At 46.5% G+C, this 27,820-nt stretch overlaps 1 protein-coding gene and 1 pseudogene across 1 annotated transcript; one reads left to right on the forward strand and one right to left on the reverse strand.

The window, feature by feature from the left end:
• Positions 1–2,617: 2,617 nt before the first annotated feature.
• LOC136541578 (receptor kinase-like protein Xa21) lies at positions 2,618–6,099 on the reverse strand (annotated as a pseudogene).
• A 3,241-nt stretch (positions 6,100–9,340) lies between these two features.
• Positions 9,341–25,588, forward strand: LOC136543550 (L-type lectin-domain containing receptor kinase SIT2-like). The gene is made up of 2 exons (XM_066535964.1): positions 9,341–11,221; positions 23,909–25,588. The coding sequence occupies exons 1-2, from the start codon at positions 9,341–9,343 to the stop codon at positions 25,586–25,588; spliced, it is 3,561 nt and encodes a 1,186-aa protein (XP_066392061.1).
• The last annotated feature ends 2,232 nt before the right edge of the window (positions 25,589–27,820 follow it).

Here is a 27,820-nt window from a genome sequence, read left to right on the forward strand (position 1 = left end):
GCTTGTAGTTGCTCTTGGCTAACACACTCGTTGAAACCCTTAGGATTGTTATCTCCAGTCTGATCACCTCCTGCCATTATAAACACAAAAAAACAGGAGCAAACGGTGAAAGTTATCCCTAACAAATGACGACGTGGTTGCAGTGGTGTCACTTTTCACAGTAAGTGGAAGCGTCTTACCAAGCTCTTACAAAGTTCTTACCAATGCAAGCAATGGGCGGTACAACTGGCGGCTAGTTCATGATACCTGTGAGACAGTGGTACCGAGATTGCAAGGCCCTTTTTCTGTACTGATCTGAAGAGTTTGTGGAGCTTGGAAGGCACACAAAGAGTAATATGTATATCTGGCACATAAGTCAGTAACAGAAAGTAATGCTGAATTATAGTCCAAAATACTTGTTCTCATTGCTGGTTTAAAATGTTCCAAATACCAGGTGTGTGACAAAAGTATGGTGGATAGCAAGATGACAGGTGTGTGAAAAACAAGTATGATGGATGGAAATAGTAACACAAACAAGGAACCAGACAGCACACACAAACACAGCTCACTTTGGTCTTCTCTATGTGCTCCTCTAGATATTGTTCCTCTTTTGCCCCTCTTTTTTTCTATTTTTTGAGCTATCGTTGTTTTTTTGAGAAATTTTGACTTTTTATTTTTTTTATATATTTTTTCTTTACTTAGGAGCACAAAAGAAGTAACCACAAAAAATATGAGCTTAAACAAGTGAAAGACGTGGCCTGTGGAAAATTCTGAAAACTTGCTCAAAATCGACACAAACCTTGTGACCACGAAAAGAGGATCTTGTGACCACTTTTTGACCAATTTAAAAATTTCTGACCCCCGCAAAGCCGGGGATGGACAGATCTAAAAATTTTTCTGATCGATTTTGATATATGGAACGTCGAAATTAGAGTTCGTATGCGAAAACTAGATCAGTTTTAAGAATTGGCTCCGAATTAGAGGACAAAACAGGAAAATGTGCACAAAACTGGTCACAACAGCAAAGATTTGATGGAAACGATGGGGGAAAACACACGAACTGGACTCTAACACGACCTAACCAACAACAAGACCTTGACTAGGACACAAACTCAACACGATGGACTCTGAAACTAAAATACGCAAAGGCTATGGCGCGGAAGGTTCTAGGACAGGAAAAACGAGTATGGCACTGGACTATGGGACGAATGTGAAACACTCAAACTAGGGAATAAATGTGAACCTGACGGTATACCTTAGCTCTGATTACCACTTAATGGAAATGGGGATCCCGATCTTCCGTCAGGTAGAGGTAACTATCATTGTGGCGGAGAATGACACACCGATCCGGCTTCAGATCAAAAGATCGAACCCTGCAATCTTAGCACCACAGCTCCTCTGGTTATCAACCAAGTCACGAACAAGGTTGACCTCACCAATAAGGCTAATTCCTGCCTGCGCAATGAAGACACAAGCAAGAACACAACCAAATTATAGATGAATGATTAATCTCACGAAGTTGGGTCTCACAAACCGATGAACGGCGAAACTATTCTTGACAGAATAATCTAAGCAAAACCCAAACCCTAATGGAGGACTCTAGGGTGACGGAGTGGTTGCCTTGGACGAAGTTGTGAAACCGCGTCTCAAGGTGGATGGAGCGAGCCTCGCGGTTGCCAAGGAACTGCGACTCGACGGCGAGCCAGGCATGCCGAGCGGTGGAGCCCTGGGCGGAGATGATCTCGCCAAGGTCATCGGTGAGCGTGGCGACGATCCAGGACTTGACGACACAGTCCATCCGGGCCCAATCAGGAGGAATTGGGGTTGGAGGTTCCTCTCGAACGTGATCCTGGAGGGAGAACTTGCCGAGGATGAGAAGAAACTGATCACGCTAGCGGTTGAAGTTATCGGAATCGACATCTAGGATGGTGGTGATGTGGTTCTAGATGTTGCTGACCGCAACAGCCTGAGCATGGAGCTGCAGAAGGGCAACGGCCTCGTGATGTAGCATGGTAGCCCAAAGATCGGGTGGCGGCGCTGAAGTGCCTCTAGGTGCGGCGCCAGAGGGTTCTGGAGCAACGGTGGCAGCAGCGGCCGCCAGCTCCTTGGCAGCGCGCGCCAGTGCCTCGCTAGCGCGCTGGGTGGCGGCATCGCGATCCTTAGTCACGGCTGTGGCCTCCTCCTCGGCCTGTAGGGCACGTGCTAGGGCAGCATCACGCGCAGCCTGACGCTCGCGCTCAAGATGCTGAGCAGCGGCGGTAGCCTCATTGGCCTTCTCCGTGGCGAGGCGTTGGGCGACGGCGTCTACCTGGATGGTGGCAGAGGAGGCATCCAGATCGTCCCCAGCCCTGGGGGTTGCTGGAGGGGTGTAGGGCATGGTGGCGCAGCACGGTGGGTACCGGCGCGCGGAGGGGCGTAGTGCGGCGAGGGGCCGGCGCGCGTGGAGTGGGCAGTGGAAGAGGAGACCTAAACCTAGACGTCTGATACCATGCAAGCGAATAGGTCTCGGGAATTGATTGATAGATTAGCAGCAGTACAGGGTACAATATATAGGCAATGATCAATAGGGTTTATAGAAACACCCAATCAACAGTGATCCTTGCTTATCAATGTAATCTATCTATCTTAACCCCTAAGGCAGCCAGCCTAACAGGCTAGGCGCCAGGCCCAAGGCCAGCCCATTAGGGCGCCTATTCTAACATTCATGAACGGTGCCGCCTATGATATGGGCAACACAGCACCGTACCAACTGATATAAGGTCTAAAACCCACAAGCAAAAAAAGAAGCAAATACATTATATATGGACTTCGACAATAAATCTAGAGAAACATGGTAGCCAATATATAAAGGTAGTGGTTACTGGTGCAATCTGACATCATTGAGCACTAATATAACTATCTCTGATAGCATGCATCTCTGCAGTAGCATCACTTATTGACAAACGCTCTGTGGGCAGTTGCTTTGAGCAAAGGACACCAAGCTGAATGATGGCGGACAAACATTTCCTGGTTCTTGTTATATACCTTGTGTCATTGCTATTCTTTGATTCATCATGCAGCCATAGGCTGGAATTTGCTATCTCCATAACTTTGTCAGGAAGAGCCGCCTCAGCATAGCCATGTAGGCTCATACCATCTCTGAACATATCATCTGTTGGCCTCTTTGCTGTGAACATCTCTAGCAAGGTGATACCAAGACTAAACATGTCACCCCAAGTCGATACCGCAAGACCTTCTCCGTACTCTGCATTGGATTAAAACAAGAACACACGTAGGTATGTACAATATCTTGTGAAGCACGAGGAACAGAACAACAAATTAGAGTTACCTGGAGCAATATAACCGATGGAACCTCTTATTCCTAATGTGCTTGCAGAATTCACAGGATGTTCGCTTGTTGCTTCATCTAGAACTCTAGCGATTCCAAAATCTCCAACACAAGCCCTCATGTCCTGATTGAGAAGAATGTTACTTGGCTTGAGATCGCAATGGATGATCAATGGCTGGCAACCGTTGTGAAGATAGTCCAAAGCATCCATAATGTCCACAGCGATATCCAACCTCTGTGACAGGCTGAGTGCTCCTTGTCCATCTTGGCCTTCTAAATTTGAGTGGATCCATCTATCTAAGCTGTCATTAGCCATGAACTCAAAGACTGGTGCTCCGAAGTCTTGACCCTGGTGGTTGATGCTAGAACAACATGTAATGATTTTTAGAAGGCATCGGTGCCTCACTCTTCTTAGTGCCTCACATTCAGCCTGGAAGCTTTTGTAGGACCCTGATTGCTGGACATTAAACACCTTAACGGTGACGACAATGGCTTGATTTTCTAGTGTGCCCTTGTATACTGTACCATATCTTCCCTTTCCAAGCGCATTTGCTTCTGAAAATCCATCTGTTCCTTTTAGTATATCGTTGTACGGAACTATTGGAAGCTCTATCTCTGCAAATTGTGGTAGCAAATCTTTCTTGGGTACTGTCTTGGACTTTATGTGGTGATATCTAGCCCAAACCAGAAAAAGTAAGATGAGACTTGCTATCGTTGGGATTATTATTATAAGAAACTTGGGTATGCCTTTGTTGTTCTTTCTTGCACAAAAGCTTGGGCATTTTGGCAGATGGAGCTGTGGTATCCCCCCGCACAACGCATTGTTACCAACAATTGATAAACCAGTCCAATTTTTTAAAACTCCTCCTTTTGGTACTTCACCTTGCAAATTGTTGTCAGATAGATCTAGGCGAAGCAGTGATGTTGAATTACCTAAAAGCTCTGGGATTGTTCCGGATAAATTGTTGTGGCCAAGATACAACTCCTGTAGGTTGGTAAGGGTAGCCAGGTTGCTAGGGATGCTTCCATTCAGTTTGTTATCCGTCAAATTAAGTACTGTCAAGCCTGCCATGTTCTTGAACGTAGCAGGTATGCTTCCTTGGAATGAATTGCCATCCATTAAGAGGATTTCCATGACCCTGCAGTATCAGGTATCTCACCTGACAATTTGTTTTCTGACACTTTGAGCTTTCTGAGATATACCAAACTACCGACTTCTAATGGAAGTGGTCCCTCCAGCTGGTTGTTGGACAGATCGAGAAACATTGAGATCGATGGCAGCTCCACAATTTGGTTAGGAATCAATCCAGTAAGGTTGTTATTTCGCAGACTTAGGGCTAAAAGTTTGCTCAAGTTTCCAATGCTCGGTGGAATTGGCCCCTCCAATCTGTTCTCGCCTGCATAAAGTTGAAGTAGGCTAGAAAGTTTCCCGATGGAGGATGGTACATGTCCTGAGAGGTAGTTTGAAGTGAGGCCTAGTTGCTGCAAGCCTGCAATCGTGTAAGCTTCCCGATGCTTTCAGGAATGACCCCAGTGAGTAAGTTGTTGCCAAAATCAAGCATCTCAAGACCTGCCAAATTTCCAATATCTGATGGGATGACACCGGATATGTTGTTGTTGGGCATCCGCAGCAACTGGAGATTAGTAGACAGATTAACCAACGAGCCTGGCAGTTTTCCTGAAAATCTGTTCCATCCAAACGACAGTTCCTGCAATCTGCTACAATTCGCCAAAGAACCAATAAATTCCCACTCTTCCTTGTTATTTGCTTCTAACATGTTATGACCCATAGTAAACCCTTCAAGATTTTGCAATCTGCCCAATCCAGAAGGAACAATTCCGATAAAACTATTGAATCCGACGTAAAGAGCCTGGAGCCTGGAGAGATTGGTCAGTGACAATGGAAGAGTTCCAGTAAATTGATTTCCTCCAATCACAAGCTGTTGGATGCTGGGAAGGCTTTTCCCCAGGTCCGATGGTAGACGGCCATGGAGCTGGTTGACAGACGCTGAAAAGAGATAAACAGATGATAGGTTGTACAGGGAAGAAGGGAGCAAACCAGAGAGATTGTTATCAGAGAGCTGAAGCCACTTGAGATATGGATTGTTGCCGATACCTGCAGGGATCGATCCCTCCAGGAAGTTGCTTGTCAAGGACAGGACGGCCAGCCGGGAAAGGTTCCCAAGAGTCGACGGGATGGTTCCAGCGATGCTATTGTTGTCCAGCGCTAGAACCGAGAGCGTCGGCAGGTTGCCAATCTCGGCTGGGATGCTTCCCTGTAGGCCTTTGTTGTCTTGGATGACAATCTCACGGAGGCTGATGCAGCGGCTGATGTTACTTGGGATGACACCAGTGAGTGTGTTTTGCATCAGGTAAAGGCGTCGGTGGCGCCTGAGGGAGCCGATACTGGCGGGGATGTCGCCTTGAAGGCTGTTGTAGCTCAGCTCGAGTAAGCGCAGGAAAGTGAGGTTACCGATAGCAGGGGAGATGGTGCCGGCGAGCCCCTGGGAACTGAGGTTCAGGGCTACCACCCTCCACCGGTGTCTCGTGCCGCAGGTGACGCCCTCCCAGCTGCAGTAGCTGGTGCTCTGGTTCCACGAGTCCAGCACGCCGGAGTGGCCGGAGATCCTGGCCTTGAAAGCCACAAGAGCTCTCTCGTCGTCGCCATGGCCTGACAAATACAAGGCTGCTGAACTGGTTGTCGATGCGGCGGTGATCAGCAGGAGCAGCTGCAGCAGCCGCCTGCAGGCTCTTAGTCTTAGGAGCAGCATGGCCGGCGGTGGTGGCTTTCGGTTAATTTCTTACGCGGCGGCGCGGAGCTTGGCTGACTATGATATGCGTTGGCCGTAGTGGCTAATCATTCTGTATATAATAATATATCCTTGCTGCCTGTTGTGCAGTGTCGTCTATGCTGGAGTTGGTGCCCAAGGTTTTTTTAGCAAGCAAGAATGGACCGTTGTTTTGTACTTTTCGATTAGTTTGACTAGATCACGTGGCTTCTGTATTGATTCAAGAGTTTTTTGTATAAATAAAACGTAGTACCATAGTTCAACTTGCATATTAAAGACATTATTGTTTTCCAGAGTGGCGTACATAAATGAATAGATAGATTTTTACATTCGATGTGTTTGGCGCAGACAGAACCTACTAGTTTAGAGGTCGATGGTCAAAGCGTCATGTTAGGTACAAACGAGAATGTGAACACCATAATCGGCATACTTTTGTCTTTAGAGTTAGGATTCTGTTCAGTAGCCTTTTCAGCTTCGTGGTGGCGTTCAAATGCATTCAATACCACTATCCCATCAATCAGACAATGGCACAGTGTGTGGTCTCTCTGGAGGAAGATGATGCTCACGCTGCGTGCAGGATGCATGCTACTTTGGTTTTTACTCTGTAACTTTTGGTATATGTGCATCTGTGCACAGCATTTGTCTGTCGTTGCTATCTTTAACTCGCCTTGGAATTCAGTTTCTGGCCTACATACATATAGAACATAGATATGGATGCTCCTTTTCTTATTCATTCATGTACAGAAATATAGTTTTGTACTTGTGGTATGTTGTATGTTGTGTTGCAGAACAAACATCTTTACCTTGTTTGGTGCTCTCATCATCCAAATCTTATTCCTTTGAAAAGCCCCATCGCCTTCCAGATTTGTCCCCGCTTCAATAATTCAGCGTCACTTAACATGCTGTCATTGGTCCATGTATACATGTCAGTTCATTATTAACTAGTATATTGTTTCAGTATAATGCAGTTTATGTTTCATCAGCCGACACGTGGTTCTACAAACAGGCATATGAATCATTTCTTTATTTTGTTTCACTGGTACATGAGTCGTTGAATAGAACAGTTTAAAAATGAAAGAAAATTAGAGAAAGAAATACAAACTGTTTTAGTTGTGTCCTTGTCCTTGTTTATACACTAAAAAATAAACAAAAAGAAGACATGATGATCTAGGAAAAGTAAAATAAGGAGAACACTAAAAATGAAAAAAAAACCGAGTGGAAACAATCAAAACAAAAAGGAGAAAAAAAACTAGGTGCTAAATATGTTGCCTGGGCCCGGCTAAAACAGCCAAGCTATATGTATGGGCCGAAGAAGCGATTGTGCTGGATATGCCTGATCGAGACTGCACGTGGCCGTGTGGGCAGCAGCTCTATATTGGCCGTGTGCTCTGAGAGGGGGTCATGGTGGTGCAGTCTCACTCTCACCTCACACCGGGACAGAAAGGATCAGTAGCGGCTCGTCCTTACTAGTTGTTGTAGAATGTCATCTTATTATTAGAACAATATATTAGTTTGTCGCACAATATTAAATTATCTATTTTGTTAGATATCTCTTTGCTATGAATATGATCGGTCCTAGGGATGAAAACGGATCGGATACGGACGGATATTACCGATATTACATTTGTTTTCATATTTCTGTCCGGATTCGGATTCGAATACGGATAATGTTAACTATGTCGGATAGGATACGATTGGATATCGATATCATAAATATGCGATTTGAGTATTCGGATACGGATACGGTATCGGATGTTGAATATCCGGACTCGAATACGAACAGATCTCAACCCTTCTAAACGGATTCGGTTTCGAATACGGTCGGAAAATATCCATACCGTTTTCATCCCTAATCGGTCCACAAATGATTTTTGGATGGATAGAGGGAAATTTTTTCAAAGCTCTTCTCGACAGAAGCTTCACAACACTCGATCAAACCTCAACCTCCGCTCAAATCGGCAAACGACAGCAACTATTCAGCAAAACGAGCGCACACGAGAAAAGTGGCGCCACCCACTCCCCCTATTTATGGGCTCAGCCTGAGACCGCCTGCAGTGAACAAGCGGCGCGTGCCCCAAAAAAACAGGGAACGACCCCACCAATCGCGAAAAAGTGGCAACCGTCAAATCACTACACAGTAAAGACCTCAAAAGGAGCGCCAGGCCACAAACCGAGCAGTTACACCCGCAACAGCCAAGAGCAGCCGGGGCGTCGCTGCAACGGGACGCAGGCAGGCCAGGGCCTCAACTAGCCCACCTCGTTTTCCTTCACATTTTTTAGTTTCCGCTGCTCTGGCCCATCACGATGAGCCAAACCCCCGAGGGGATGCTGTTGGGGTGAAGCGCCCTTAGCTGGCACCCCTTCCTGACACTTGACCCTCGCCTTTACCTCTGTGCCTCGCATCCCCTTTCTAGGCTATCTGCGCACGAGGGTTCCTCCTGGCTACCTTCCTTCTTCTGGAGTCACGCAGGTACAAGAACCGCAGGGGAGGACGTGGGCGGCTAATCAGCGAGGAGCGGGCGAAGGACTGGAGCACCTCCGGGAAGCTTCGCACCAGGGAGCGGAAGGCGTTGTCGCGGACGGCGGCAGCGGCGCAAGCTCTAGATTGGAAGCCAGCTAGGGTTTGGACAATTACGTTTGTGCCCCGGAATACCAAGCTGTCAGTCGTGTGGACTGGTGAACCCTAGTGTAATTTCCCGCGGCCCCTCGGGTGTGGTCTATAAATACCCGGGGGCGCCCTAATGTAAAGACAGAGTTATTTTGGCAATTAATAGGCATTTATTCCTATCGATTGTCCCCTGATTATGAAGCCCTCGACTCTCGTCTCCCCCCGCTCTTGTGGGAAACCCTCGTCCTCCACCCGCCTAGCCTCTAGCAAGGATGGGAGGCCAGGTGTGATCCCCACAGCATAATTTTGTTGGAATCCAAATATAAGCTTAAAAAACTTGAATAAACAACAGTTAAAAAAACTTGAATAAACCCTTGTTTGTCGTCCTATGGCAGCCATGACGATCCAGTCAAATAGTCAATCATTCATAGAGGCTGACGACAGCCAAATTGGAATTCAACTCAAGCTGCAAGATGTGCCGCCCGGGCTAATTAATTCAATCCAATTCACTCCTGCTTCAATGATAGTAACTAGCTAACCATAGATTATTAGTCTACCGCACTTGCCAACCGGAAGGCTTAGGAATTAAGCTCCTTTCCTGCATCCTTGCTGCAACCCACACCCAAATAACTTGACATGAAGTGCCTCCTCCTTACCCTTGGCCTTGCACTCGTAGTCTCCTACGGCGCCGGCGCCAACCAATTTACCTATGCCGGCTTCAGTAATGTTAGCCTCACCCTCGATGGCTCTGCCACGATCAAGCCGGACGGACTTCTGCAGCTTACCAATGGGATGGGGCAGGTCAAAGGGCATGCGTTCTACCCAGCTCCGCTGCGCTTCCACAAGTCTGCTAACAACATGGTACAATCCTTCTCGGTCACCTTTGTGTTTGGCATAATCACGGACGGATCCAGCCCCAGCAACGACGGTATGGCCTTCTTCATCGCCCCCAGCATGAATTTTTCAGATGCCTTTCCAGCTCAGTTCTTGGGACTCCTCAATCCGCAGAACAACGGTGATCCCAAAAATCATCTCTTCGCCGTAGAGCTAGATACCGTCACTAATGTTGAGTTTGAAGACATCAATAACAACCATGTTGGAATTAACATCAATAATCTCCACTCCAATATATCGTTTGTGCCACAATTCTATGATAGTAAGAGTGGACAACTGCAGGAACTGTCCCTTAGTAGCCATGAGCCGATGCAAGTGTGGGTACACTACGATGGAGACACAAACAAGATTAATGTGACAATTGCTCCCCTCGGTATGGCAAAACCCATGTATCCACTGATGACAACCACCACCTATAACCTATCAGCAGTACTTACAGAGATAGCTTATATAGGCTTTTCAGCGGCCTCGAGCAACTTTGGTGGAACACAACATTATGTGCTTGGTTGGAGCTTTCGAATGGGAGGGCCTGCTCCAGCCATCGACATCGCCACACTACCACAGCTGCCTCAAATTGTTGCGAAGTCTCACTCCATGTCCATGCAGATTGTTTCTGTTGTTATTACAATAATTCTCCTCACAGTGGGCACTATTGTCTATCTTGTGCGAAGGCGGTTCGTAAATAATGCTGATATTTTGGAAGATTGGGAGATTGAGTTTGGACCACATAGGTTCTTATTCAAGGACTTGTTCCAAGCTACAGAAGGATTCAAAGACAAACATCTTATCGGTAGAGGGGGATTTGGACAGGTGTACAAGGGCATACTTCCAACATCTAAGACCGAAGTCGCAGTGAAGAGGGTGTCCCATGAATCAAGGCAGGGCATGAAAGAGTTCATTGCCGAGGTTGTTAGCATTGGTCGTCTGCGACATAGGAATATCGTGCAATTACTTGGCTACTGTCGGCGTAAAAGAGAACTCATGTTAGTCTATGAGTACATGCCAAACGGTAGTCTTGACAACTACCTATATACTAGTGATGATAGGCATCATGTTGGTTGGCATGAGAGATTTCAAATCATCAAGGGTATAGCATCAGGCCTTCTCTACCTTCATGAATCCTGGGAACAAGTGGTCATCCATCGAGATATTAAGTCAAGCAATGTGCTCCTCGACAGCGATATGAATGGGAGGCTAGGTGATTTTGGTCTGGCGAGGTTATACAATCATGGAACTGACCCACAAACAACACGCATGGCTGGTACCTTCGGTTACATAGCTCCAGAGTTAGCACGTACAGGTAAAGCAACCCCTCTAACTGATGTGTTCGCTTTCGGCATACTCCTTCTCGAGGTTACCTGTGGAAGAAGGCCCATTGAGGGAAGAGCACAAGACACCCCATTCATATTGGTGGATTGGGTGACTGAGCATTGGCACAATGGATCACTTATGGAGGCTGTGGATAGTAGGCTCCAAAGTGACTATAACACTAATGAGGCATGCCTGTCACTAAAACTGGGGTTGTGGTGCTCACATCCATTGCCCAATGCAAGACCCAGCATGCAACAAGTCATGTTGTACCTCGAAGGCGACCTTCCTGTTCCTGAGTTTATACCAATGGATGTAGAAAGCAAAGAGGGGTTCGACGCACGCATCATATCCAAGGATCTGGGATTCGACCGAGACAATCCGAATTTCGGCGAAATTCGTCCATTTCGGTTAGGTCCGAAATGGATTTTGTGCTTCAAATCTGGAAATTTCACCGAATTGAGTCTGAAATTGGACCGAAATTTCCCGAAATTCGTCCATTTCGGTTGGGACCGAAATTTTTTCCAAAATGAATCCCAGAACCTTGATCATATCCCATCAATCAGACATTGGCACAGTGTCTGGTCTCTCTGGAGGAAGATGATGCTCACGCTGAGTGCAGGATGCATGCTACTTTGGTTCTTACTTTGTAACATTTGGTATATGTGCATCTGTGCACAGCATTTGTCTGTCGTTGCTATCTTTAACTCGCCTTGGAATTCAGTTTCTGGCCTACATACATATAGAACATAGATATGGATGCTCCTTTTCTTATTCATGTACAGAAATATAGTTTTGTACTTGTGGTATGTTGTATGTTGTGTTGCAGAACAAACATCTTTACCTTGTTTGGTGCTCTCATCATCCAAATCTTATTCCTTTGAAAAGCCCCATCGCCTTCCAGATTTGTCCCCGCTTCAATAATTCAGCGTCACTTAACATGCTGTCTTTGGTCCATGTATACATGTCAGTTCATTATTAACTAGTATATTGTTTCAGTATAATGCAGTTTATGTTTCATCAGCCGACACGTGGTTCTACAAACAGGCATATGAATCATTTCTTTATTTTGTTTCACTGGTACATGAGTCGTTGAATAGAACAGTTTAAAAATGAAAGAAAATTAGAGAAAGAAATACAAACTGTTTTAGCTGTGTCCTTGTCCTTATTTATACACTAAAAAATAAACAAAAAAGAAGTCATGTTGAGCTGGGAAAAGTAAAATAAGGAGAAGCACTAAAAATGAAAAAAAAAAAACGAGTGGAAACAATCAAAACAAAAAGGAGAAAAAAAAACTAGGTGCTAAATATGTTGCCTGGGCCCGGCTAAAACAGCCAAGCTATATGTATGGGCCGAAGAAGCGATTGTGCTGGATGCGTGCATATGCATGATCGAGACTGCACGTGGCCGTGTGGGCAGCAGCTCTATATTGGCCGTGTGCTCTGAGAGGGGGTCATGGTGGTGCAGTCTCACTCTCACCTCACACCGGGACAGAAAGGATCAGTAGCGGCTCATCCTTACTAGTTGTAGAATGTCATCTTATTATTAGAACAATATATTAGTTTGTCGCACAATATTAAATTATCTATTTTGTTAGATATCTCTTTGCTATGAATATGATCGGTCCACAAATGATTTTTGGATGGATAGAGGGAATTTTTTTCAAAGCTCTTCTCCACAGAAGCTTCACAACACTCGATCAAACCTCGACCTCCGCTCAAATCGGCAAATGACAGCAACTATTCAGCAAAACAAGCGCACACGAGAAAAGTGGCGCCACCCACTCCCCCTATTTATAGGCTCAGCCTGAGACCGCCTGCAGTGAACAAGCGGCGCGTGCCCCAAAAAAACAGGGAACGACCCCAGCAATCGCGAAAAAGCGGCAACCGTCAAATAACCGAATTTTTTACTATTTGACCCTTTTTCGAAAGTTTCTCACAAATAGACCCCTGGCGGAAAGAATTTCGGAAATGGACCCTTGGCTCGGCGCCAGCTCCTGGGCACGGAGAAATGGCCTGCCAGGGGGCTCGGCGCCAGTCACTCTGGCGCCGAGCCCCCAGCATTTAACCCCAGCCCAACCTTCTTCCCCGGGCGTTCTTCCTCTTCTTTCTCCTCCCTCTCGGGTTTTTCTCTCCCCACTTCACCCTACCTCACGAATCAACATATTGGACCTTAAAAACCTTTATTTGATTCGTAGATCTTCGAGAGCAAGGTATACTCGCTCACCTCCTTTTTTTGCATCGATTCGGTATATACTAGTCGGATTTTTTAACCTAAGAATCGTCATCACTTACGGTTTCATTGTATCCCTCAATATATGTATTATACAACCGTAGGTTGCAAACCAGGCGTGGAAAAAGCTAGCAAACCAAGTTATGTTATGGGTTCGTTGTTGTGGATGAAATGAGAAACCCTAGGTTTAGGGTTTAATGTTAACTGCTTTCGATTCTTAGAACGAAGTTGGTTGTATTGTATTTATGGTTCTCATTGATATTTATTTGTGATGTTTTGATTTATGTTTGTTATATTACATCCATTTTGTTAGATATAAGAAATGTTTCGGGAGGAGTTTTGGCAAAAATGGGGTCGTCCTCGAGAATTATACCCCGACGCGTCTAGCAAAGATGCCCCCGTCCCTCCTGACCTTCCTTCCCTAACTGTGACTGTGGTTTGCCGACCCATGTTTTTCAATCGAAACATCAGGACACAGCCGCGCGTTGCTTCTACACATGTAGTCGGTTTAATGTAAGAAATTATTTGTACTATCCTTTTTCTTTATTTGTTTAAGTATGGTACTTATTTTTTGTTGGAATCTCATTTTGTAGGACCATGAGAGGTGCTTTTTCTTTCAGTGGATCGATGGTGCAGACAAGTTTGATCCTAGGTACCTCTTTTTTGACGATTGGTTTAGAGGGAGACATCCACATGAGCACTTCAAGCGGTGGGTTCCACCCCCCCTAACCCTCCGGCAATGACGGCTAAGGAGAAGCACCTAGCCGTAGTAAGACAACTCGAGGAACCTCCTCTGTGCGATTGCGGAGATCGAGCTGTGATAAACCCTGAGAATACGTTGGGGTTTGTGTGTCCAAACAAGCATGAAGTAAGTGCAAAGTGTATGTGTTAAAATCTTGAGCTATATGTGTTCATGTACTAATGTCTCATTATTTAGGTGTATTCAATGGCGAAGTGTCGTTTCAAGGAGTGGTTGTATGGTCCTAAGAACCAATGGCCGGAAGAACCGCGGAGGGTTAAGGAAAAGAAGAAAGAACGGGTAATGTACAAAGCACCTCCTATCATGTGCGAATGTGGTGTAAAATCCAATTATGGCCTAGTCCCTTCGGAGTTTGGAATAGGCCATTATTGTGGCCATATGATTGAGTATGATGAGGTTCGTTATTTTTCTAGTAAACATGAAATTGTATTTTGTTTGTTTTGCTAAGACATATATGATATAATATTTCTTTTGAACAGAGCACTAGGAAATACAGTTGGGAATGTTATGATGGTCAAGCTAAGTTCTTGGATGAACTGAAGAAGAGGCAACTAATTGCACGGAAGAGGGGATATGGACCTGACTACGTCAACCTATTCGTTAAACATCACAAAGAAAAGATGCATGAGTTTGCTAGACAACGCGGTATTTGTAACCCGATCGATGTTGGGCTAAACAAATGGGGATTGGAGAGGCGGATGACGTTAGAGGAGGAGAGGGCAAGGAATGAGGCAAGGGAGGAGACAAGAGTACAGATGCAGGTCTTGAACGAGCATGTTGCTACATTATGTGGCAGTGAGTGCTTTAAAACCTTTTTTCGTTGCCTGGTTTTAAATGTAATATAATCGCGTTGCTAACTAATTGCATTTTATACATGAAGGGATTGGTTGCAGCGGGGAACATGCTGCAGAGGTGGCTCGTGCAAGGTATGAGGAGAAGAAGTTAGATGGCCATAGATCACGAGCTAGTCACACCGTTCAATCACCGATTGTGTTGTGTGATGACGGAGACGAGGATGAGGACGACACTAGCAGACTGGGTGAACTCATTGCTCTAGCAGAGGCGGGCATACAGGCGCAGGAGGCTGAGGATGACACTGGCAGACTGAGCGAGCTCATCGCTCTAGCAGAGGCAGGCATTTAGGCGTAGGAGGCTGACGACGACACTGGCAGACTGAGCGAGCTCATCGCTCTAGCAGAGGCGGGCTTACAGGCAGAGGAGAATGACGACACGTTCTTCACTCAGGCCGCAGCGCCCGCAGATGAAGCGGAGGTCGCTTACTACAAGTGACAGGCAGGTCAGAGCAACGCAGTTGAGTCTAGCCACAACAACAGGGTTGTAGTAGAGGACTGGTACTCAGATGATGAGTTGCTTACTCAGTACGTTTCAGACTGAGGATTTGGAAGTGCCCCCCTATGTCTACTGTCGGCACGTAGTTGTAGTATTAATATATTGTGTAATGTGGCATAGTATTGAACTTTTCATTATGTGGTTGTTTTCATTATCAATGGTCTTAATATTCTGCTTAATGATACAGACGTATTTAAATTTAAACACGTGCTGCAAAAACACTTAACGACGTACGGTATTATAGAAATCAACACACGAAACACATTAAATGGCATGTGACTACATGTACCGAACCTAGGTACAGAGTTTTCTTTGACTAAACCTAACATGACTTAGATAATTAAACCATGCCTTAGGTAATTAAACCTAACATGCCTTAGGTAATTAAACCTGGGTACATGTGAAAAAGATAAAGTCATCCTAGTAGTGTGGCCACATAGCAAATTATGTTGCACCTTCTCCATAGTAGCCTCCCGTTGTTGTTGGTGGTGGTGGCGGGGGTGACGGGGGAGGCCCCTTCTTCTTGTGGTTAGGGCAGGTGCAATATGGATCATTGCAGAGTGCCTCCTATGAATCGGCACCATTGTTGTTGTCGTCCTGTTCGTCGTCCTTGTAACCGCTGCTAACTTCTCTTTCTAGATCGAAGATACGATCCTGTAGGTAGTAGATGTACTCTGCATGCGGATAAATAGGTCGAGGATCGACCCACCTACTGAACCCACAATTTTCTTTGGTCAAGGAAGACTACAATAAGTATGTCGTGTAAGTGATATACAAGACAAACATATTGAAGAAACAAATAGTAATAGCAATTACCCATGCTCACGGGTATTTGAAGAAACAACGACCTCCATCTATTCCCTCGGTGAACATCTGCACTAGGCAATCCTCACCATACATGCATTTTGGCCACTCTTCTTTCCTTTCATGGTATCCTCGCAGTGGTGCCTCTTTGGTGAAATTACTTTTGCTCTCAACTAGGAACCTCTCATAAAGAGTTTTCTGAAAGAAATCGGGACCAAGAGGACCCTCCCACCCCTAGGTAGTTTCCTTCCCCTTTCCTCTCCCTCTGGATGACCCTCTAGACATTGGTACTACAATGAAAGCAAATGCTGAGGAGTGTTCTTCTTCCTTGTTGTTTGTGTGAATGAGAGGGAGTGAGTGGTTATTTATAGGTTGAGAGGAGGAATGGAGGCCTCTCAATGTGCCATGTCAGCGATCCATGTGCCTCTTCACCTTAGCCCTTGGATCAAACAGTCATAAGATGGATAGTGGAGATAGAGTGGAGTTGTGCTTCCTTGCATTCCGTGTATCTAAAAAGTCTATATCAGTGATGTGATAATTCGATGTTGTCCGTGTATCTGAAAAGTCTATGTTTATTGTCTGAAAAGCATAGATTCGTTCACTATTGCTTGGTAATCCTAGATTCTTCTACAAAGCGTATGTACAATATTTCCTGGATTATACACGTAATAAATTTATAGTTAATCTGTGTACTACATTTGTGCCTTTGTACAAGTGTAGTATGATTAAAGGTTCACACAAAAAATTCACAAGGTACGGTCTTGTATTAGGAGCATCCACAGTTACAAACAGAGACATCAATATATATTCCAAACATTTAATCATCCAACGAGCATAATGCAACCACAACGAATATCACAACCAACATAATATGTCATGCAAAGTCCAAATAGTCCACAATGTCCATACAGTCCTGAATAGTTACAGAAAAGTAAATATAAAATTCACAATAGTTCATAGTAACACCTACCACATCCCTCATTGTCTCCTACTCTTGCCCCTACCCTTGTGACCCAGAGCGCTGGTGCCTGGAGTGTAAGGGTCGTGCGGACGGCGTCGCCTAGTGCCTAGAGACGGTGTAGGATGAGTCGATGGAGCGTCATGGAGCTGAGAGGGCCCAAGCTCATCGTGCCTCTTGTCCATGTCATCGTCGTCGTCGTCCTCCTCGTCCTCGTCCCTGTCCCTTGTAGCTGCTTGACTAGAGGAACCCAAGGCTCCTCTTCCCGCGGAAGGATCGTACACGTCATGCATCGTGTTTGTCCTGCAACCACAACGACCAGCCGCACGGCGGAGACGACGTGACAGCCTCTGTTGTACAAAACTATGTTAACTGAAAGAATATAACGTATTAATGATATGTTTGAAAGAATATTTTAAATCTTACGTCTAGGAAGCCAAGTATGTAGTTGTCATTGACTCTCGGCTGAACGCGCTCGATCTCTTCAACTGAGCATTTCAGTGTATTGCCCTGCAACAAAGTTTTCAATAATAATACTTCTGAACGCCTAATGTATTGTTATGTAACTCAACGTAACAAAATAAGGCGATTGGCTTACCACTCTGTCCAAGATCGGTCCTGCCTCCACCTGCCTTCCTGCATGAGTGGACTGGTCGTACGCCGTGTCTTCATCGTCGGAGGACTCGATGTCGGCGTAGTCAGTTTCGGTCCACTGTAGCCTGAGCCTGCACCGTGTCGAACACTGGTACCAAGCTTGATACCGCCTAAACTCACGGTTCGTGTGCGGCTCATTGTTGTCATCCACGTTGTCATGCATCTCCTCCCATTCCTCAATGTAGGACTGGTGGTGCATCTCCCAGTCAAAAATCTTCTTGTTCCTCTGACGATCCAACCTGCACGTATGTCATCGTTACATTAATCCACGTACGTGGCACCATATTATAAGAAATGGACCATCATCAAGAGATATTTGAAATATCAAAACACTTACTTGTGTATGTCAATGCCAGTCGAGAACAGAGGCATAGGCCAAAGCTGTCTCACACCAAATTGGCGTGCAACCCTATCTGGCAGGTGGTACTCGACGGCATAGAAGCAGATTAGAGGGCACCTCATCCTATAGAAGTAGTCGTCGGCCCCACAGACGTTGCTCAGCTAAAAAGGAAGTGCGTCCTCTCCACCATACGGCTCCCACTCCACCTGCAACATGTCCAAATAAGATGTTAGATGGTATACTAATCCTTTTCAAAGCAGCATGGAAAATAAAATTTACTTACACTAGACGCCGTCGGCGAATCTAGCTCGTTCGTGTACTCAATGTACGCCCGGTCTATCCTCGTGTGCGGAACCCTGACCTGGTCCTAAAGGTACGCACACATCGACTGGCGACTTGGAGGCTGACCTTGGAACCACTCACGATGAGCCAGAACCTCTGGACGACCAACTGGAAAATGAGCCCACATCCACAGCTGTAACAGGTACACGCATCCACCAAGTGACGGGTTCACCGTAGACCGACGACACCCCTCGCACAGCTGTCGGTATAGAAAACACAAGACTGCAGAGCCCTAGCTGTACTGACCCGCCTGGTCCTAGTGACTGAGGCAGTGGATCCACATCCAGGACGTATTGTCACCCGTGGTGTCAGGAAAGAGAACGCAAGCAAAAAGGTGTAGGATCCATGCCCGGCAGTAGTACCCAACCGTCTCCTCATCTGCCTCCTTGGGGCACTGTGCGAACTCTGCATGTAGCCATGAGATGGGAACTCTAGAAGTGCAAGCCCCTTGCTCGCCAAGCTCACGCCCAAGGAAGGCCTCCACTCGTGCTCTCTAGCCCTCTGACCTGCACTGCCCGGTGGCTGGGTTCCCATGAATCCTTAGGCCTAGCATCTTCTGACAGTCCTGAAGCGAGACTATCATCTCCCCGAAAGGTAGGTGGAAGCTGTGAGTCTCCGACCGCCACCTATATTTAAGACCAAACAAGATTACTTATCAAAAAGTGAATCGCATGAACAAATGGCCATGAATGAAGGCAATGATTCACTTTAATACCTGTCTACCAACGCAGTTATCGCCGCTGAGTTGAACTTGGGCAACCCACGATGAACCTGAAAGGAGATGACATCCAGGCTAGCTCTTTGCAGGAAAGGAGTGTACCTATCGTCGTACCGAATGTCCAAGAACCCACTGTGGGTCCTAGAATGAAGGTGCGGAAGGTCCTGCATTGAATAAAACATAGTCACATGTTACTTCACGAACACATGTACGAATAAAACTTATAGATTATTACCTGCCCCAGCGCAACGAGACGTCCTCGGTGGGTCTCCTTGTACGTCGGGTCGAGCAGGTGGAATTGCTCCATCCTACAAAAAAAAGTGAATGAATTAGAATTGCAATGTACAATGAAACATGAACTTATAAATGTATAAGTAATTGACACAAATACAAGCATAAATTGAGACATGCATATTTAAATATATGAATAAGACAAATATAAAATAATACTATAAACCAATAGTCCTACCTCACTAATCTGCCAACGGCAACTTCGTGAGTTGTGGCCAAGTCTACCGCACTTGCCGCACTCGTACTGCTCGGGATCAGTAACAAATGGAGTTCCTCTCCCACGCATAGTTCTTCCGGGTATCTGATCCATAACCATCCTATGCCTCGTCCTCTGCCTTGATCCACGCTTGTTCCAACAGTAAGCTGGATCCGTAATGTACTTCGGCCCATCATATGGAGGCCACTCTCCAGGGTCCTAGAAAGGCACAAAGCGGGGGCTCCATGTGTTCACAAGCGTGTTGACACTGAACTCGTGAGGTATCCTCCTCTCGATATTATAGTTGCGATGTCTAGCTGCTGCCACCAAATGAGAATATACAAAGTGGTATTGCCTTGGTTTACCACAAGTGCACTTGAAATCTTGGAGGACAACCACATGTATCCTTGACTCTCGGACCTTGCCATCGGACGTTGTACCGCCCCTATGCTCGACCTGATAAGTCCCTGTGGCATGGTCAAAGCATGCAACCTCATGTGTGCCAGCCCTTTCTCTTGCCTTCTCTAGGTGTGCCTTTGGTTTTGGAGCCCATATCTCTCCATCACTCCTCAACTGCAATGCTTGGGTGTGTCTATCATTGAACCAGGCAACAAGCTTATAGAAGGTGAATTGAACAATTGCATTCACGAGCATACCATGTATCCCCAATAGCAACTTATTGAATGACTCAGCCATGTTGATGCACTGAAACTCATACCTCCAGCCACCGGCATCGTGAGCTCTCGTCCATTTCTCCAAATCCCTCATCAAACCTATGAGCCATTGTCTACCTTCTGCATTTGGTGCGGTTCTGACCTGCTCCAACTTTTCCCTAAAGTACTTGTCCTCAAGCTATCGAGTAGCCTCCTGGAACAGATCAAAGTTTTTCTTGACATCGTCATTCCGGAGTAGATTCTCGGCAAGGTGTCGAGTACACCAACAATGGTGCAAAGGTGCATACCCCTCTAACTGCTCTCACACGACATTAAGTATGCCCTGATGCCTATCAGATATGACGCCAACCTCCCTGCCAGGCCCAACCACGTGTATCTGGACTAGCCTCAAGAACCATCCCCAACTGTCATTGTTCTCCTTCTCAACCAAAGCAAATGCCAAAGGAACCAACTTGTTGTTCACGTCACAGGATATGGCTATAAGAAGTGTGCCCTGGTATTTGCCAATCAAGAACGTACCATCAATGGAGAAGACGGGACGATAGTGCCTAAAGGCCTCAACACACTGAGGGAAGCACCAGAAGGCACGAAAAAATATCTGCCTCCCATCCTTCCATGCATTAGGTTTTGGGATGTACTCATAATGCATGCCTGGATTCACCGCTTTGACTGCATTGAAAAGAACTAGCAGCTGCTCATACCCATCCTCTCAGTCCCCATATATCATCTTCCATGCTCGCTGCTTAGCCCTCCATGCTTTACCATAAGTTATCACATATCCTCCATACAACGCCTCAACGGTCCTGATAATTGTTCTCACCTTCATGTTGGGTTCTCCCTGCAAAATTCCCATCAACCGCTTGGCAATGAGGGTAGATGTAAACTGCCGATGCCTCAATGTCAGCTCATGGTCAGCACAATTGTGTGGCCCGACAACTTTTGTGATCTTCCATTTTCCGGTCACCTGTTGCTTCCTTGCACAAACCCTCCATGGGTAGCATTCCTTGTCACATACAACTGTGTAACGGCGCTCCACATATGAATGCAATACCCTGTAAGGCCTCTTTCGTATCACTGCAAAAGCCTGCAACCACCTCTTCAAAGCAGGGAGGTCATTGAACATCCTCCCCTCCTCAATTACCATGTTAGGACCGGCCTCAGGAGCTTCTAGGAGCTCATCATCACGTCCTTCTACAAATGCCTGATCAGAATGAGCAAGATCACTGAACTCATGAACTCTAGGATCACGGCGGTCGGGAAATATACGCCTCATCATCTCAACATCACTCTCCGTCAGCTCTCCAACAGGACGATCATCATCAGAATCAAGAGCCCTAGCCATCTCATATGGCTTCGAATCATGCATAATTTCAACACTATTGGAGCCATGGAATCCATCTCCAAAGTGCACTTGCACAGCAACATGGGGCACATCCATATTCTCAGGAATGTCTCCTGCAACGTCATTACAGAAATAAGGAAAGAATGAAAGACATAGATGCAAGGAACAGGGTAAGCTCCCAAAAACCATGCGGTTAAGACACTTACTCGGATGATTCTATGTCAAAGGGATCTCATAAGGAGGATCTGCCACAAAAACATGAGTATGACAACCATCTCCAAATACCGCATTGGGGGCAGATTGAGCATCAGGAACCATAGGCGCAATCTGCACATGCAGGTAAGGTTCCGGAACAGGAGGGTCGATGTGTGCCGGATGATCCATTGCTGGGGTAAACCCATGAGGGATTGGATCAACTAACACCCGACGCACAACCACGTCCAAACATTGCAGCTGGCTCTTCATAGCCGATCTCACATAGTTGTCCCACTGATCCGCACAACCAATTGAGATCATTCGCCTGAAGATGTTCGAAGGACAACCTAGGTGCAGTACACCATCAACTGCAATGTCATCATCTCCAAAGCAATGCAGCTCCCCCCGAGCCCTTGCAACCATCTCACTAAATGAAGGCCTATCATTGAATAGCACAAGCACACTTTGCATGTCAAGAAACTCAACATATCCATAGCGATCGCTTTCAACCGTGCCTCCATGATATATGGTCACTAGGTTGTCCATCTATTTCAAAAACGTAACGAAACACATGTCCTTTAGTCCAAATTAGATGATAGATAGTACCTAACAAGTACTTTCTAACTACAAACTAAGTAATCAAGATAATAACTACGTATATATTTATAGTGTACTCACTAAATAGCTAGATCACATGTAGTTAACTACAAATATAACTACATATCTAAGTAGCTATCTAACTATATCTATTTACCAATGTATCTATGTTTCTATCTATTTACATATATATCTCACTAAATCAACTAACCGAGTTATCACAGTAACTAGTAAATAACAAACACCAACTAAATAGGTACATTGCATATTCATAATTTTTACCTTTCCGGGTCGACAGACGACGGACGTAGGTCAAGGCGAAGATCTAGGCCCGTGGTGGCGCGCGGCGGCCGCAGGGTGCCCGGCGCTCCGCGCAGCGAGTCCGGCTCGACGGGCGTGGGAGGCACGCCAGCGGTGGATGGCGGCAAGGCGGGGCGAGGCCGACGGTGGAGGGGGCAAGGCGGGGCGAGGCCGAGGCCGCCGGTGGAGACCAAGGCGAGGCTAAGGCGAGGACGGCGGTGGAGGGTGTGGCGGCGTGGCGCTGCAGCCAACTACGGGCAACGGCGCGAGGGCACGGCGGCGCGGTGTGGGCTCGGGTGAGGGAGCAGCGGCGGCGGCGCGGCGCGGCGAGGGCGCGGGCTCGGTCGCCAGAGCAGCAGAGACAACGCGGCGCGGCGAGGGTGCGGGCTCGGCCGCCGGAGCAGCGGCGGCGGCGTGGCGCGGGCGTGGCGGTGGAGCGGCGACGGCGTGGGCAGGGGCGGCTAGGGCGACATGGAGAAGAAGAAAGGTGGGGCGGCAGATATTTAGGGGGCTTGGCACCAGAGTGACTAGCGCCGAGCTCGGCGCCAAGATCTATGGCGCCGAGCTCGGCGCCAGTCACTGTGGCGCTGAGCCCCCTGGCAGGCCATTTCCCCGTGCCCAGGAGCTCGGCGCCAGTGACCGTGGCGCCGAGCTCGGCGCCAGTCACTCTGGCGCCGAGCCAAGGGTCCATTTCCGAAATTCTTTCCACCAGGGGTCTATTTATGAGAAACTTTTGAAAAAAGGGCCAAATAGTAAAAAATTCGGTCAAATAACGACCTCAAAAGGAGCGCCAGGCCACAAACCGAGCAGTTACACACCCGCAACAACCAAGAGCAGCTGGGCGTCGCTGCAACGGGACGCAGGCAGGCCAGGGCCTCAACTAGCCCACCTCGTTTTCGCTCACATTTTTTAGTTTCCGCTGCTCTGGCCCATCATCATGAGCCAAACCCCCGAGGGGATGTTGTTGGGGTGAAGCGCCCTTAGCAGGCACCCCTTCCTAACACTTGACCCTCGCCTTTACCTATGTGCCTCACATCCCCTTTCTAGGCTATCTGCGCACGAGGGTTCCTCCCGGCTACCTTCCTTCTTCTGGAGTCACGCAGGTACAAGAACCGCAGGGGAGGACGTGGGCGGCTAATCAGCGAGGAGCGGGCGAAGGACTGGAGCACCTCCGGGAAGCTTCGCACCAGGGAGCGGAAGGCGTTGTCGCGGACGGCGGCAGCGGCGCAAGCTCTGGATTGGAAGCCAGCTAGGGTTTGAACAATTACGTTTCGCCCCCAGCATGAATTTTTCAGATGCCTTTCCAGCTCAGTTCTTGGGACTCCTCAATCCGCAGAACAACGGTGATCCCAAAAATCATCTCTTCGCCGTAGAGCTAGATACCGTCACTAATGTTGAGTTTGAAGACATCAATAACAACCATGTTGGAATTAACATCAATAGTCTCCACTCCAATATATCCTCTGTGCCACAATTCTATGATAGTAAGAGTGGACAACTGCAGGAACTGTCCCTTAGTAGCCATGAGCCGATGCAAGTGTGGGTACACTACGATGGAGACACAAACAAGATTAATGTGACAATTGCTCCCCTCGGTATGGCAAAACCCATGTATCCACTGATGACAACCACCACCTATAACCAATCAGCAGTACTTACAGAGACAGCTTATATAGGCTTTTCAGCGGCCTCGAGCAACTTTGGTGGAACACAACATTATGTGCTTGGTTGGAGCTTTCGAATGGGAGGGCCTGCTCCAGCCATCGACATTGCCACACTACCACAGCTGCCTCAAATTGTTGCAAAGTCTCACTCCATGTCCATGCAGATTGTTTCTGTTGTTATTACAATAATTCTCCTCACAGTGGGCACTATTGTCTATCTTGTGCGAAGGCGGTTCGTAAATGCTGATATTTTGGAAGATTGGGAGATTGAGTTTGGACCACATAGGTTCTTATTCAAGGACTTGTTCCAAGCTACAGAAGGATTCAAAGACAAACATCTTATCGGTAGAGGGGGATTTGGACAGGTGTACAAGGGCATACTTCCAACATCTAAGACCGAAGTCGCAGTGAAGAGGGTGTCCCATGAATCAAGGCAGGGCATGAAAGAGTTCATTGCCGAGGTTGTTAGCATTGGTCGTCTGCGACATAGAAATATCGTGCAATTACTTGGCTACTGTCGGCGTAAAAGAGAACTCATCTTAGTCTATGAGTACATGCCAAACGGTAGTCTTGACAACTACCTATATACTAGTGATGGTAGGCATCATGTTGGTTGGCATGAGAGATTTGAAATCATCAAGGGTATATCATCAGGCCTTCTCTACCTTCATGAATCCTGGGAACAAGTGGTCATCCATCGAGATATTAAGTCAAGCAATGTGCTCCTCGACAGTGATATGAATGGGAGGCTAGGTGATTTTGGTCTGGCGAGGTTATACAATCATGGAACTGACCCACAAACAACACGCATGGCTGGTACCTTCGGTTACATAGCTCCAGAGTTAGCACGTACAGGTAAAGCAACCCCTCTAACTGATGTGTTCGCTTTCGGCATACTCCTTCTCGAGGTTACCTGTGGAAGAAGGCCCATTGAGGGAAGAGCAAAAGACACCCCATTCATATTGGTGGATTGGGTGACTGAGCATTGGCACAATGGATCACTTATGGAGGCTGTGGATAGTAGGCTCCAAAGTGACTATAACACTGATGAGGCATGCCTGTCACTAAAACTGGGGTTGTGGTGCTCACATCCATTGCCCAATGCAAGACCCAGCATGCAACAAGTCATGTTGTACCTCGAAGGCGACCTTCCTGTTCCTGAGTTTGTACCAATGGATGTAGAAAGCAAAGAGGGGTTCGACGCACGCATCATATCCCATCAATCAGACATTGGCACAGTGTCTGGTCTCTCTGGAGGAAGATGATGCTCACGCTGAGTGCAGGATGCACGCTACTTTGGTTCTTACTTTGTAACATTTGGTATATGTGCATCTGTGCACAGCATTTGTCTGTCGTTGCTATCTTTAACTCGCCTTGGAATTCAGTTTCTGGCCTACATACATATAGAACATAGATATGGATGCTCCTTTTCTTATTCATTCATGTACAGAAATATAGTTTTGTACTTGTGGTGTGTTGTATGTTGTGTTGCAGAACAAACTTCTTTACCTTGTTTGGTGCTCTCATCATCCAAATCTTATTCCTTTGAAAAGCCCCATCGCCTTCCAGATTTGTCCCCGCTTCAATAATTCAGCGTCACTTAACATGCTGTCATTGGTCCATGTATACTTGTCAGTTCATTATTAACTAGTATATTGTTTCAGTATAATGAAGTTTATGTTTCATCAGCCGACACGTGGTTCTACAAACAGGCATATGAATCATTTCTTTATTTTGTTTCACTGGTACATGAGTCGTTGAATAGAACAGTTTAAAAGTGAAAGAAAATTAGAGAAAGAAATACAAACTGTTTTAGTTGTGTCCTTGTCCTTGTTTATACACTAAAAAATAAACAAAAAGAAGTCATGATGATCTAGGAAAAGTAAAATAAGGAGAAGCACTAAAAATGAAAAAAAAAACGAGTGGAAACAATCAAAACAAAAAGGAGAAAAAAAAAACTAGGTGCTAAATATGTTGCCTGGGCCCGGCTAAAACAGCCAAGCTATGTATGGGCCGAAGAAGCGATTGTGCTGGATATGCCTGATCGAGACTGCACGTGCCCGTGTGGGCAGCAGCTCTATATTGGCCGTGTGCTGTGAGAGGGGGTCATGGTGGTGCAGTCTCACTCTCACCTCACACCGGGACAAAAAGGATCAGTAGCGGCTCGTCCTTACTAGTTGTTGTAGAATGTCATCTTATTATTAGAACAATATATTAGTTTGTCGCACAATATTAAATTATCTATTTTGTTAGATATCTCTTTGCTATGAATATGATCGGTCCACAAATCATTTTTGGATGGATAGAGGGAAATTTTTTCAAAGCTCTTCTCGACAGAAGCTTCACAACACTCGATCGAACCACAACCTCCGCTCAAATCGGCAAACGACAGCAACTATTCAGCAAAACGAGCGCACACAAGAAAAGTGGCGCCACCCACTCCCCCTATTTATAGGCTCAGCCTGAGAGCGCCTGCAGTGAACGGGCGGCGCGTGACCCAAAAAAACAGGGAACGACCCCAGCAATCACGAAAAAGCGGCAACCGTCAAATCACTACACAGTAAATGTAACACCCTTGGTGTTACGCCTTAATCAAAACACTAAACCATATCATGGGCATCATGTTTATGTATTATTGCATGTGGTAAATTAGAAATTAAATTTTATTATACTAATTCTCGAATTGAGCTCTAATTTATTCCTTGTCCAAATACTCTCCAGCACAACTCAACTCACTATTGTCATCCTGATCCAACTCCATCTCTCGCTATTTCATCTCCTTCTTGATCCTCGGAGCATGCCTCAGCACACTCATAGAGCAAGCCCGCATAGCATGTTTGCAGTACCCTTCACTGGCATGTTTCGCCACAGTGTCATTACTTCGCCGTGTCATAAATGGCGAGATAGGCAGCAGCCTCTAACGTGTTGCACGCGCTCTTCAGCAAACGAAGATGACCGAGCGCAGCAGCTCGTAGAATTTGTGTGTCATCCATTATTCTTGACCCCCACTACTGTACCCAAATAACATTCACTAGGATCCACCAGGTCATCAAGTCCAACAAGCGTCTTGAAGTCCAAATTGTCTTTCCAGCGTCATCTCTCTCCACGTGAGAGCTCCATAGCCACAAAGTCAAATGATAAATTATTATCATTCACTAATTATTAGCATACCACTTGACAAGATTTATATCTCCATCAATCTTGCGACGCGCCACTGTCATCTCTCGTTGTTCTAATTACCCCGCCTTTACTTCGCTTGCTAATCACCTTGCAAAATTATCAGTGCATGACGCGCTGCCGCCGCCATAGTGTGTCGCACACGCTACGCATTAATATCACTCACAAGCTCGGCCCGCTAAGCACTCTGCTTGCACACTGCTCAGTTACTTTGCAAGCGAAGGTCAGACATCCTTTTTCCACACGGCGGCACTACAGCAGCGCAGAATCACTGTTCACCAGTGAAAAATACTGTTCACGCGTGGAAAACACTGTAGCTC

This window comes from Miscanthus floridulus, chromosome 3 (genome assembly GCF_019320115.1).
Source record: "Miscanthus floridulus cultivar M001 chromosome 3, ASM1932011v1, whole genome shotgun sequence".
Lineage (NCBI taxonomy): Eukaryota > Viridiplantae > Streptophyta > Magnoliopsida > Poales > Poaceae > Miscanthus > Miscanthus floridulus.